Source organism: Scophthalmus maximus, chromosome 6 (assembly GCF_022379125.1).
Source record: "Scophthalmus maximus strain ysfricsl-2021 chromosome 6, ASM2237912v1, whole genome shotgun sequence".
Lineage (NCBI taxonomy): Eukaryota > Metazoa > Chordata > Actinopteri > Pleuronectiformes > Scophthalmidae > Scophthalmus > Scophthalmus maximus.
In genome coordinates, this window is record NC_061520.1 from 18,676,307 (window position 1) to 18,689,912 (window position 13,606).

General features: G+C 40.8%; 2 protein-coding genes across 3 annotated transcripts in view; both read left to right on the top strand.

Annotated features, from left to right (window-relative positions):
- The first annotated feature begins 426 nt into the window (after positions 1 to 426).
- Positions 427 to 10,399, top strand: wdr1 (WD repeat domain 1). The gene is made up of 15 exons (XM_035630501.2): positions 427 to 578; positions 1,789 to 1,910; positions 2,805 to 2,895; positions 3,000 to 3,147; positions 3,594 to 3,774; positions 4,583 to 4,660; positions 4,796 to 4,876; positions 5,315 to 5,548; positions 5,987 to 6,074; positions 7,088 to 7,244; positions 7,419 to 7,506; positions 7,683 to 7,793; positions 8,012 to 8,185; positions 8,285 to 8,429; positions 9,033 to 10,399. Exons 1-15 carry the CDS (start codon positions 563 to 565, stop codon positions 9,137 to 9,139), a joined length of 1,821 nt encoding a protein of 606 aa, XP_035486394.1. The 5' UTR covers positions 427 to 562; the 3' UTR covers positions 9,140 to 10,399.
- Positions 10,400 to 12,859: 2,460 nt separating this feature from the next.
- Positions 12,860 to 13,606, top strand: part of slc2a9l2 (solute carrier family 2 member 9, like 2) — a 105,096-nt gene continuing 104,349 nt past the window's right edge. The window contains exon 1 of one of the 2 annotated variants that reach the window (XM_035630513.2): positions 12,860 to 12,923. The gene's annotated coding sequence lies outside the window, so the exon portion shown is untranslated. The remainder of the gene's footprint in view (positions 12,924 to 13,606) is intronic. The other variant, XM_035630515.2, reaches the window with a different exon arrangement.

Here is a 13,606-nt window from a genome sequence, read left to right on the forward strand (position 1 = left end):
GCGCACTGTTGGAGCGCGAAGGTACGTTTTTGGGCTCTCCTAAAGTCCAGTCATTTCGCTTGATCTTGACCTGAGAAGCTGACCTTGGTTTGAACTGTCAAAAAAGGGTCAATTTCAAGAGCTGCACAGTGACAAATTGGCACCGGACAATTTTATTTCCTGGATGACAATGGGGGGAACTGAATCAAGATGGTTACAACTTACAAGAATGGATTTTTTCCTCTGATTTTCAATGGCCATTCGGCCTCTCACTCTTTCGCTCAGAAAAACGAGAAGAAATTAGCTTCTTGAAACTGTATTTATAACATTATGATAAACTCAAATGTAGCCATTCTGATAGGTGGAGTGAGTGTCAGGCTGCCTGACAGACGCGACGGAGGGGGAAACATCCCGGGGGCAGCGTAGTAGCTGAGTTTACTATATATGGGCAAAGCCAGGCTGTGCGCGAGCTGCACTCGCTTCCGTGTTTGTGTGATCGCGGAGTGCTCAGCCTGGGGAGCGCCACTGTCTCCACTCTTCCATTCATTTCGTGTCACGCTAAGCAGGAGACCAGCAGGAAAAAATGCCGTATGCTCCGAGTAAGTCCGTTTCTGTTACTTCTAGCGATGAAGACTGAGGGGGGGCCTTCATTCCTGGGCGACGCGTCCCTCAGCTAGTCAGCCAGGTAGCCCCGCAGCTAGCTGGCTAAGCTAGCCTCGCCCATACACAGCTGCACGGGGTTTTTCTTTTTTTTCTTCATCTTGCAAATGAAAGATTGCAGTCACACAACAGGACTTACTACTATACCGCATCTGCCACAGAGCTCCGCATGGCAGTCACGGGGTTCTCGTGAAGACACCCGGCTCGTCAGATGCAGCCCTGTCCCAGACTGTTCCTCTAAGTTAGCATTAGCCGGCTGAGCTAACGTCAGATAGGGGAACTAGTTGTGCTCACATTGTTATGACATGTCCAGACATTCAGCAACCGCCGCCGGCCAAGTAGCTCACAGGATTCACGGGCTTTGCCTCTTTTCTTGTGAAGCTGCAGATCAGGTGATATCTCAATAACAGAAATGTGATTTTTTTGTTTTGTTTGTTGTTAGAGCTAATGCGGAAGTTCAATAAAAAGCAGGAACCTCGCTACATTACATTGGAAGCGTTGCGATTCAATGGTTATAGAGAAAAATAAGGTGTTTTGTTACATAATTTACATGAATATATTTGAAACCAAGAACATTATAAAATGTTTGTATGCTTGTTTTATTGTTCGCTCCAATTAGTTGAGGATCCAAACCACAAAACATTAAATGATCATTAATGGAAACAGTTTGCCACATCCTCTAGAAATTCAGATTGGAAAAATCTGAATACAATTAATATCGTGTGTGTGTTTGTGTGTGTGTGTGTGTGTGTGTGTGTGTGTGTGTGTGTTTTGCATTTTTTTACAGGATCAAAATCATCACTTTTATTTTTCCCTTTTTATTGATGTTCAAGTGTTAATTATGCAGTAGCTCAATCCTCTGTAAATTGAATTTCTTCTTGAGAATAATAAACTTCTCATGGACAACGCCATGAGACCCCTGTATTAAATTTGGTCCAAACACTGTTTTGACCAATAAGGACAGACCTGGTGATGTGGTTGAAAAGTCTGGAAGATCATTGAAGTCCTCTGAATGACTAATGAAAATTTGTGATTAAATCTGCATTCTCTTGTATCTGAAACTGTAGTGCCTCAAGTTGTTGGTCTAGGTAGAGCAAGTTCAGGTCTTTCAGCTCTTATCATCTCAACCCCATATATCTTCTCTTTCAGAACATGTATTCGCCAGTCTCCCACAGATGGAGAGGGGAGTTGCAAAAGTGATTGGCGGCGATCCCAAAGGCAACAACTTCCTATATACCAATGGGAAGTGTGTCATCATCAGGAACATTGAAGTAATTACAATTTTTTTTTAAAGCTTAATTGCATAAATCGTTTTGATTTTAAAGCACTTTGAGATTGCTTTTACAATGAAAAGTGCTCTATAAATTAAATTTATCATTATTATTATTATACAAAGAATAAGTTTACACCAATCCCAAAAATATAATTTCACTGAGCTTCTGGGTGAAACATTCAGCTGTGCTGCTGACCACACCCAGCACCTGTGTAACGTGCGCTCTGGCTGCAGACCAAAATCTGAGTAAGCACAGTGTTGGATTGTGCCAGGTGGAAATGAATTTGAATTTTTTTATTAGACAAACAAAATGACACATGCTGCTTATCGACTGATGTCTTGTGCAACAACTGAACATGCTTTCATGTGTGACAACATCATGGCAAAACAAGATGGGCTGGTAAAGATTATGTATTTGTATGAAATGTCACAGTGACTCAACTGTCTCGACACTTACAAGCTGAGCAAAAGATGAAATTATAGTCTGGCTACTATGATGATTGAATTGGTTGCATACTAAGTATATTTTAAAATGTTGGGAGTTTAGGAACTATTACTAGTTAAATAAGTGAACAACTCATCCTCTGCTTGAAGAGTTACTACCTGCTGCTGCTTGACATGTGGCACAATGGCATTGCTAAATAGAGCTCAGCCTTTACACCTATAGCTACACATAAGGGGGGAGTCAGGGTTCATTGAACCAAATTAGTCTTGAGTTTAGATGCTTGTGTCCCATTTATTTCTCCTTAATACATCTAATGAGTACATTTTCTTCATAACCAATAACAACGGCCAAAACCTTGATAATATGTCCCATGTAACAAAAAATCAAACAAAAACACAGAACCAGATGTAAACTTGCTGATGTCTCACATCTCCTGTGTTTTTCCAGAACCCTGCTATCGCAGACATTTACACCGAACATGCCCACCAAGTCACTGTTGCCAAGTATGCCCCCAGTGGATTCTACATTGCATCTGGAGGTAAACAGCCCAGATATGAACCTCATGTCAACAAACGCGTACTTGTAATTACCACAGTAATGTTGATGCTATGATAACAAAATAATTGTACTTAAATCCTTTAGACGCATCCGGAAAGATCCGTATCTGGGACACCACACAGAAAGAGCACCTGCTCAAGTACGAGTACCAACCTATTTCGGGCAAGGTCAAGGACATCGCATGGACAGAGGACAGCAAGAGGCTTGCTGTTGTTGGGGACGGACGAGAGAAGTGAGAATCGGTGGTTTTATACTCATGATACTCTGACCACAATCATGACTCATGAGAAGCTCCTCCCAACACAGGCAGTTAGTCTGATTCATGTGCACTGGACACAAATCCATTGTTTGCTTTAGATATTCTTATTTTTTTTCAACATGCCAACTTAGCTTTATTTGTATTGCAATTAAATTACAATAAGTATTTATTGTCAATCATGGCTGTGTATAAATTATCAACAAGGTGTGAATGCTATCCACTGTAATCACGACAGTGACAGCAGCCAAGTTACTCTTTTCAGCATGTCTCTTGCTTTACCAAATATGTTGAGCAACTGTCCATAAATAATAACGATTGTAGCCAATTCAATTTTTTTGTGTGTGATTGAATGCCCAACACAATTGTATGCATCCTCACACAAACCTGGAACAACTGAATGTGTTCATCTCTTGGTGTAGGTACGGGGCAGTGTTCCTCTGGGATACTGGCTCCTCAGTGGGGGAAGTTTCCGGTCACTGTAAATTAATCAACAGTGTTGACATAAAGCAGACACGCCCTTACCGCCTCGCCACGGCCAGCGATGACACCGTGGTTTCCTTCTTTGAGGGGCCTCCCTTCAAGTTCAAGTTCACAATACGTGTGAGTTTTTTTCCCCCCCTTGGCATTTGAGCAGTTTTTTTGAAAGGGATATTTCTGTTTAAACGAAGAAGTTTAAGCCTGGTTGGTTTTGCTGGACCTGCTGTTAGCCATGGAGTAAAACCCAACAGACCAACCAAAGGCTAAATGTCATCTGTGATTTGGAGCCTTGATATCAGAAACTAAATATTGTCCTTCAGCAAATGTAGACAGATCAACATATTGATGATTGTCTTCTGTGACTCTGAACCAGCTGTCCTATTTGTATGGCCCGTTGGCCATTGTGCCCTAATGGTTTTTGACAGTTACCTTTTTTGTCCATTTCAACATTACATAACACATTTCCCCCATAAATCCCTGGAGAATGTTTGAGGCATATTCCTAAAACCAGGCCTTCTTATCTCTAGAACATGAACTACACATTGGAGTAAGAAACCTTTAAAAATGGTCTTCTACTTAAAGATCCTAATGGTTTTGGAATTCATTCTACAATTATTTTTTCAGTTAACAAGAGTAAATTGCCTTCAGTAACGCTGACGAAGGTTGTGATAGTGTCATGTCGTACAGCAGAAATGCTCTGATATCAAGAGGGTTGTGCTTTTTTGTATTATGTATAATCAATTTATAATTAAATCAATGCTTCTTTATGCTTACTAAGGAAGGTTTGAATTTATTTTCGTCACGAGGATGAAAAATCCTAATTCCATTTGCCTGTTCGACCTACATGTCATGTCTTGTGAAAACAGACAAAAATGTTTCTTTATGAAAATGTTTCTTCAACCCCCCCCCTCCCTCCCCTGTCCCACCACAGAATCACAGCCAGTTTGTCAACTGTGTCCGTTTCTCTCCAAATGGAAATCACTTTGTCACGGCTGGTGCTGATGGCCAGGTGAGTATTAGTGTAGAGAATGTGCGTATGTATGTGAACAATCTAAGATTTATATAGGTTTATATAGAAAAAATAAAAAAAACATCAGTTTTGAAAATGTTCAAAATGAAGTCCTTGTCTTCTTAATTTTCACAGATTTTCATCTTTGATGGAAAAAGTGGTGAGCATGTTGGCTCACTGGGTGAAGAGAAGGCCCACAAAGGAGGCATCTATGCTGTAAGTGTGGAAAAAACTACCTTCACAATATATTTAACAAATCTGCCTTTTATGAATCAAATTAAATGAATGTTTGTGTTTACCACTAAAGAATTAGATTCTGTCCGGAACTCTGGTCCGTCAGGGTGGATTATTTGATTGGCCAGTGACCCCAGTTGCAGCACACACACACACACACACACACACACACACACACGCACGCACACACACACACACACACACACACACACACACACACACACACACACACACACACACACACACACACACACACACACACATAGTTTTTCTCATGCACACCAAGAGTGATGGGTACGCAGAGAGGGAAGGTGTTATGGGGAGTTCTGCCTGACTGACTTTACACACAACCTTTTTGTTTTACATGCATATTAATATCATAATGCTTCCTTTCCGTCCCTGTTGCTTTACCTCCTCCAGGTCAGTTGGAGTCCTGACAGCTCCCAACTGATCTCAGCCTCAGGGGACAAGACGGTAAAGCTCTGGGATGTCGGTGCAGGCACGGCTGTCACCACCTTCAACATGGGCTCTGATGTGTTAGACCAGCAGCTGGGCTGCCTGTGGCAGAAAGACCACCTCCTCAGCATCTCCCTGTCAGGAAACATCAACTACCTGGACAAGAACAACCCTGACCGACCCATACGCACCGTCAAGGTCAGATTCTGACACTTTTTGGGGACGCTAACTTTGGATATTATCAGTAGAGTTTCTTGATACAAACTTTAAAACCCGTAAGGTGACGTTAATGGAAAAACAGTAGCTTTAAATCTTTTGATTTGCTTGGAACACTTTGGAAGTGATTTGTGAAAGGAAAATCAGCACTAGCTCCAAATGGACAACAGGTTCAGTAACCTGTTGTCCATGTGTGCCCACATGCGCAAATACATACTTTGATTTGCGAATTTATAGTAGGTTACTATATTTGATACAATTCAGTGTTCATATACTTAAAAACTAAATTATATCATTTTCAAATGTGCATACACTTTTATATCAGGTTATCACCAAAACGTCCAAAATGACCATGTCACTGGTCCATCGTGGTCGTGTGCTGGCCTCATATGTCTAAACATGCACTTGTTCATCCCACAGGGACACAGCAAATCCATCCAGTGTCTGACCGTTCACAAACATGATGGGCGGTCGTACATCTACTCAGGGAGTCATGATGGACACATCAATATCCTTTCAGTGATAAAGTGGTGCCAATAATGACTGTAATCATAGGCGCCGTGATTAAGAGTCTTACTGTTATTAGCAGGCTAAAGCTAACTGATGGTAGTCAGGTTTTTTGCGCGCGCGCACACACACACACACACACACACACACACACACACACACACACACACACACACACACACACACACACACACACACACACACACACACACACACACACACACACACACACACACACACACACACACACACTGTCTGCATCCTTTACAGCTTAACAGTGAACTTTATCTTTAAAGCACCCTTCATGTGAGAGCTATAGATCTATACACATAATGCATCATAAATGATGGTCTGGATGCAGAGATTGTGTGATAGACTCTATAGATCATTAATGGAGATTATTGAAAGCAGAGGCATAGTTTCCTGAGTTGATATGATGCATGCACTGTCAAGTTCTGTACACGCTGGGTTGATGAGAGAAGATGTCTCAGAGCCACATCACACAGCAATGTTATAAGATACTTTAACAGGCTTAATGCTTAAAATATATGTATATTTCACCAAACCCCCAAAATGTGTGTAAATCTGCATACATTTTTTTTTAAATGTTGTTAAAGCAGCAGTGTTAAGATAGATTCTGAAAATATCTGTTGTCTTACAGCTGCTCTTGAGGCAATTAAATCTCTGTAGCCACGTGAAAGCAGCAGGACACATGCACATGTTTATCTGCAGCACAATTCAGGTCTACTCTCTTACGGTATTTTACTCATCAGATTTAGCTATATGTTAACATTAGATCGATGCAAAGCATATGAACGACTTTATCAAAATATTTCATAAATATCGCAGGCGAACACACTCGCATTGACACCTACATTCACTGCAGATTGCTTTCATCTCTCCGAGTTGTAAGTAACACCGAGTTGAAGCCCAATACTCGTCTATAACGATGATTTACCAGCAACATTAAATCACCAAATCTAGAACCACGTTTGACCTTAACATTGACCTCACATTACTGGGATGCAGAAACTGGTGAGAACGACTGTTTCTCCGGAAAAGGCCACAGCAACCTGGTGAGCAAGATGGTGCCCAACGAAGCCGACGAGCTGGTGACGTGCAGCATGGATGATACGCTGCGCTACACCAGCATCAACAAGAAGGAGTACAGGTGGGCTTTGTCTTATGTTACAGTGGTGGTACAGATAAGCAACATTAATATGAACTTAGTGGGGATTATAATGGTTTTGTCTGGTAATGGAAGTCAGTATTGCCTTTCAGTTCGCTTCTCGATGTTGCTAAATGCTTCATTGTCATGTAAATAACCTACGCTGGTGCTTTTCAGTGCCTCTGATGTGGTGAAGATGGATTTCCAGCCCAGAAGTGTGTCAGTAGCCTCAGGAGGACTGTCACTGGCCGTGTGCATCGGGCAGGTAATGTCTTTACTACTAGCTGTAACCAGTTGCGTTCAGCGTTTTCACTCGGACGTCTTTTAGCATTTGTAAAGTTTTACAACAGCCCCAAGATAAAAAAATTTTTTTCAAACTTAGGTCTGAGCAGTGATTGTCTTTTTTTGGGATGACGTCATGCCTCCTCTTCCTTTCCCTAGATTGTCTTGCTGAAGGATAAGAAGAAAGTTTTCACATTAGATAATCTCGACTACGAAGCAGAGGTGGGAGTTATCCACCCTGGTGGCACCACTGCTGCAGTGGGGGGAAAGGTGAGTCGAACACACAGTACATTGCATTGTCAAAAATGAGCTACGTTTCTTTAGCCGTCTCAGAAAATGCCTTTTGAGTTTGGAGGGAAAAAATACCATCAGCAAGTCTTGGTGTGTAATAATGATCTTTTAATATAAGTAACCGATCAGGAAAGTGCAGGGAGGAGTAGATCTCATCATCATCACATATTTGAGAATCATTTTTTCTTTCTCCCCAGGATGGAACAATCCGCCTGTACTCCATTCAGGGCAACACTCTGAAGGACGAGAGCAAAACAATCAAGGTCTCAGGGCAGATCATGGACATGGCCTACTCTAATGACGGAGCTCATCTGGCCGTCATTGATGAGAAGAAAGTCGCCACAGCCTTTAGTGTGGCAGACGACTACTCGGTAAACACACACAGTATAAACTGAACTAATTATTTAGGATCCAATATCCTGAAGTGCAGTAAAAACCTGATTCATGTCGTCGTCGTCCCCGCCCTCCAGGTCAAAAATGAGTTTTACGGACACCATGCCAAACCAGTGACTTTGGCCTGGTCACCTGACAATGAGCACTTTGCAACTGGCGGGATGGACATGATGGTGTATGTCTGGACGGTTGCAGATGCAGACAAGAGAATCAAAATCCCAGGTAAGATATACAAGTGCACCTGTACGTTCACTCCTTCTGTTAGAACTACAAAAATTCATTCTGCAGCTGAGGGAAGTAAAACATTTCGAATTCCTTTTAACTACAGAAAACGCACAATTGAACAGCTGCTTTGACAGAAGAGTCTTTTACTGACGAAACAAACAGACACTGTTTTTATAACGGAAGTTATGTTCGGTGTTCTGATTTCATGCTGTGCATTCAGTGAGTTGTTCCAGCGACAAGTGCATTGCTTCTCCCTTGACTGTGGCACAATAAAGGCCGCCACATTTCGCCAGTTTAATGTGAAGCAGCAGCAGTAAATCTTCCATTTGCTTCAGCAGTCAGTTTTACGACTGTAGGGGAGAGTGAGCTGTACACTGTGCGCTATAACCAGAGAAATAAAAAAATAAATATACAGTATACATTGTTTACTGGTGCATGTGGAGGCATTTAAAACCGGTGTGGCATTATAGAGGCACTTAGAGAATATTCATTCTCCAAGTGCCTCTATAATATAGTAATGTTTGTTTAGAGAGAAAAGTGACTTGTGTTTGTGTTAGACATTTTTTTGTAATGGGTTGTTTAATGCTGTGACGTCTGCAGACACTCATCGGCTGCACCACGTGAGCGGCCTGGCTTGGATAGATGAGAACACCCTAGTGACCTCCTCCCACGATGCCAGCGTCAAGCAGTGGACTATTATATACTGAACTGCAGGCAGACACACATCCACATCTCCCGAGACAAGGACTACTGTAGAATCCTAATTCTTTTTTTCTTCCTTTTTTTTCTTTTTTTACTGTATTTTCACTATCTAAACGCTGTTCTATGCTTTCTGTTAACATCTGAATTGTAAATGCTTATGGATTGGGAAAGGCTCCCAAAACAGTTATCCTAGATGAGACTTACTCCGGGATGAAATGTACAATGTAACCACGAGTGCTTTTACATCTCTTTGAGTTTCATGGACCCAGAACAAACATTTGTAAGCTCAACATTCCATAGGTAATAGCCTTCACTCAGTTTAAACTAAAATTCTTGTCTGTAGTTGGGCTCAATGTATCCCTAAACGGTGAACCAAATTTTTGTTTTCGTTTTTTATCGGAAAAAAACGGTGTTTTGAAAGAAATGAAACCTTTTGGTTACATTCCTAAAATTAGAAGTAACTGGTCATCACTGCAGTTGCCTATGTCATATTTTATTTTCAAGGTTTTAAAGGGGGTGGGTGTTGTTGATTTGTTTGCTCTGTCTTAGGTTTCTTTTTCTGATTTATAACTCTTCCTGTCGGAGTGGGGAGCAATAAGTGGGACTGAAAGAACAAAGTATGTATACAATCAAGATGTTGTGTGTTCAGTTGACGGTCCTGTGTTGTTGCTGTGTTGTATGGGCCCACTATCCTTGTCTCACTTGTTTGTCTTTTTTTCCATATCTTTATGCATCTGCTTCCAAAGTGGAATTGATTCATTCATAATAATATTAACAACACTTTTTATGCATTTTTGGTTTCATGCATATTTGCACTTACTTTAATTCATCGAAAAAGAAAGATCAAGGTGTTCAGGAACAAGCTGAACTCTGGGCGTTGACCTGTAGGGCTCCCTCTAGTGGGGTGCAAAGACGGAGAAGCAAATGAAAAAGCCTCAGTAACGGGCGTCTCTTCCAGGATTTCCTGGTAACTCGGTGAGTAAATTGGACATTATACAATTGTAATTTATCCCTGGATTCAACCATAGACATTGTCACTTCAGTGGCTCCAACTTATCTTGTCTTCTTTTATTCTAAACTGTTGAATAAAGCAAAAATGAGAAGAAGAAAATGATCTTTAAAAAGGTGGCTCTCTCAAAAGTACTAAGAGTCTGGTGCCGAACTATTGGCCCAGGTTTTTTGAATGCTGTAAGAAACATTGATATGATTTACCTGCAGTGATATGATCACACCTGTTCAAGGGAAATAAAAAAAAATAACTCACATTGATCGTTCTGGTCAGATAAAAACTTTTGGGTATTTTGCTATGAAAGTGCAATATACTAAACCTACAATTGTATTGTATTTAACACTTTTGCAATCACATTTGAAGTGTTTATTGTAGCCGTTGTTAACAACAGTTTGTTTTCAACTGACCATTGTTCATGTACCTGAGGAGTGAAATGACTGACATAACAGTGGCTTCACCTGGTTCCACCTAAGATATTAATTTCCAATTACATTTTTATTCATAATTGTATTTCCTTCACCAACAGTAGTGTCCTTACTGCAAGACGAGGTACTGAAGAATCTCACATGTACTGTACATATTTTTCTCCAAATGTGGCAAATTTGGCTAAAATTAAAATTCTCCATCATGCACAACTAAACAACTAGAACTGCACTGGAAATTCTACACCCTCGCTGCTTTTAATTTGATATGCATTTTCATTTGTTAATGTTCAGTATCAAAAGTTGCAACGTTAAAGCACCTGAATTTCATTGATTAGCAAAGCAATGACTTACCTCTGGAGAATGTCCACATCATTTTGTGACATTTTGACTACAGGCTCTAGTGGTGAAGATGAGATGTATTTAGTATTTGTGCTGCGCCCTATGGGTCAGGCAGAAAATGCTTTGGTAGATCTTTTCCAAACCAAGGCCTGAAGCTGTCCAATATTTAAGATGATTAACATCATAACAGCCAATATTTGCCTAGCCCTACTCCTTGTGAAGATATTTTGGTTGATGTTTTCTGACCGATCTTAATAATTCATAAAATAAATACCTATCTCAGTTCCCCAAGGCTGCAAACCAAAAGGTTCTATTCATTATACTGTTAGCAATTTGGCAAAAACATTTAACACATGCTGTGACCTTGACCTTCTCAATATTTGAGGGGAAAATACCAAATTAAAAACAAAAAATCAATGTTGCATTTCCTGCCCCAAATTGAATTAAAAATGCAAAGTTATCAAAGTGCAATTGCAAATAAAATGAACTCAGAGTTACTAGGAGTTACTCGCACGCCCAAGCGTCCGGCGTGAACTAGAGGAACATTACAATGTTTTTAAAGTCACCATAAACTCCTCAGGAAAGTGTTTACTGACATTATAAATCAAGTATGAAGTGTAGACTCCTGTAGAAACTGACTTCTTTTTGTAACTAGTGGAGTCGGCCTCTGCTGGTGGTTCCAGAGAATGCAGGCTTCGGGCATTCCCGCATTGGCTTCATTTTCCGGACACAGAGTCTGCGTCCATTTTAATAGACAGTCTATGGTGATAACGTGATACTGATATAGTTTTGTTTTTCGGACATGGCAGCAGTACGTGGCAGCCTGGGTATCTAACATTGGGAAAGTAGCACAAATGCTCGACAATCAAACAGAACGTGGCAAACAATCCGTCAGAGCTGCTGGCTTGTGAAATGAAAATAATTACACTTCTTTTCAATCACATGTTGAAGAGGTGTTTTTTCAAGTCCAGTTTCTTTCCAGTCCCGCAGCTTCAGGACTGAGGCAGGTGGATAGGATATCTGGCAAAATAGCCAGAGCTCGTATATCTCTAACAATGTTAATGCACAGTTGGAGGCAGTTAAGAAACTCATGCATTTTAACAGAGGCCCCATTGGGCCCCGCTGCAGCGCCACTGTTTGCTGAGTCAATCAATGATCCGCCCACTATAGTGCTCAGCATATATGCGTCTCTTAGGTTGTGCAGTAGAAAATTCAACACTTTGACTGGAAGACACCATCTCTTGTATTGGAATGAATAATAGCCCAGCCAGATTTCATAAAGCAATCGGTATGGGATGATTAAAAGGTAAGTGGAATAAACACTTATGTAAATGAGCTGTAGGTTTAGCATTTTCCTTGATATTAAATTGTATATAGCTGCGCCCGTCCTGATTTTGCTGACCAATATTTTGTATGTACAATGTCATGCTGTGTGTGTGTGTGTGTGTGTGTGTGTGTGTGTGTGTGTGTGTGTGTGTGTGTGTGTGTGTGTGTGTGTGTGTGTGTGTGTGTGTGTGTGTGTGTGTGTGTGTGTGTGTGTGTGTGTGTGTGTGTGTGTGTGTGTGACAAATGCAACATTAAATATGATCAAAAAGGATTTAAAAATATATTCCTAAAGAAGAATACAAGAATAAATACTACATTAAATGTAGAGCTCTTTGTTTTGATTCATGCATTTTTTCATTACTGGACCTGTGGCTCTACAACAACTAAGGCGAGAACAAGAAACTTAAAAGATCTACACCCTTAAATGCTAAAATACTTTGATAGGGATTGGCATTGAAATGAGTAGTGACTCACAGACAACACAACAGCCAAGTGCATATCTTTGTGTTTGTTAAGATGCCAACTGTTGATACTCCAACCACTCACCTCATGTCTGGGTTCAGTAAATCAAGTTAACCAGCTCTCATGTGATAATGGTGTCTTTTTAATTACATGCCTGCAGTTGCTTTGGCTGTGGAAACATGCAAGGAAATCCTGGTTTCGGACGGTGAGAGGCATCGGAGTTGGTTGGTAAGTTCCCTTTCTCCAGTCGATTTTTTTAACAGAATGAATGAGCCCGATCAGGGCGAGCGTTTCATTCTCACATTTATTCGTGGTAGGAAATATGTGGAGAGGCAAAGTAGTACAAGTAATCCTCTTTGGTGGACTGTAGGGGACACTGAGCCACTGAGACAGCGGGGGAAGTCAATGTTTAACACGGCTACTGATTCCAGTTGTATTGACCAAGCACCGAAAAAGCAGGACCAAAAAAAAACAAAACCTAGGACATGAGGTTTGGAAAGAACATCCTGAAGTTGGCAGAATCAACATTAGAGTTGCTTTAGCTACTCATTCAACAGGGCACATGAGGACACATGACTTATACACTGGAGTTGACAGTGTTGCATGGATGGATTATGATAAAATGGACCCCACTGCTCCTCCTGTATTGGACATTTTGTGCCCCTTTGTAAAATAAGATAAGCTAAAATGTATTGTCTGGAAGAAAATTTGTCACGCCAAGTAAAGCTGCACATAAACAACGTACATAGTGACAGGACCAAACAACACAACGATGAACACAATGACATTGTGGTGGTTTTTTGCGTCTCATCAGAGTTGCTGAGATTGTTTTGCGTCTCTTTCTGCTAATTTTGTATTTGTATTAACTGAGCTCTGAGACTTTCAAACAAGAAACAGTCTGGTTTTTCAAA

Coding starts and splice junctions, on each gene's coding strand:
- wdr1 (XM_035630501.2), top strand. Junction 4,877..5,314: donor ACAAAGGAGGCATCTATGCT/GTAAGTGTGGAA, acceptor TACCTCCTCCAG/GTCAGTTGGAGTCCTGACAG. Junction 7,507..7,682: donor TGGCCGTGTGCATCGGGCAG/GTAATGTCTTTA, acceptor TCCTTTCCCTAG/ATTGTCTTGCTGAAGGATAA.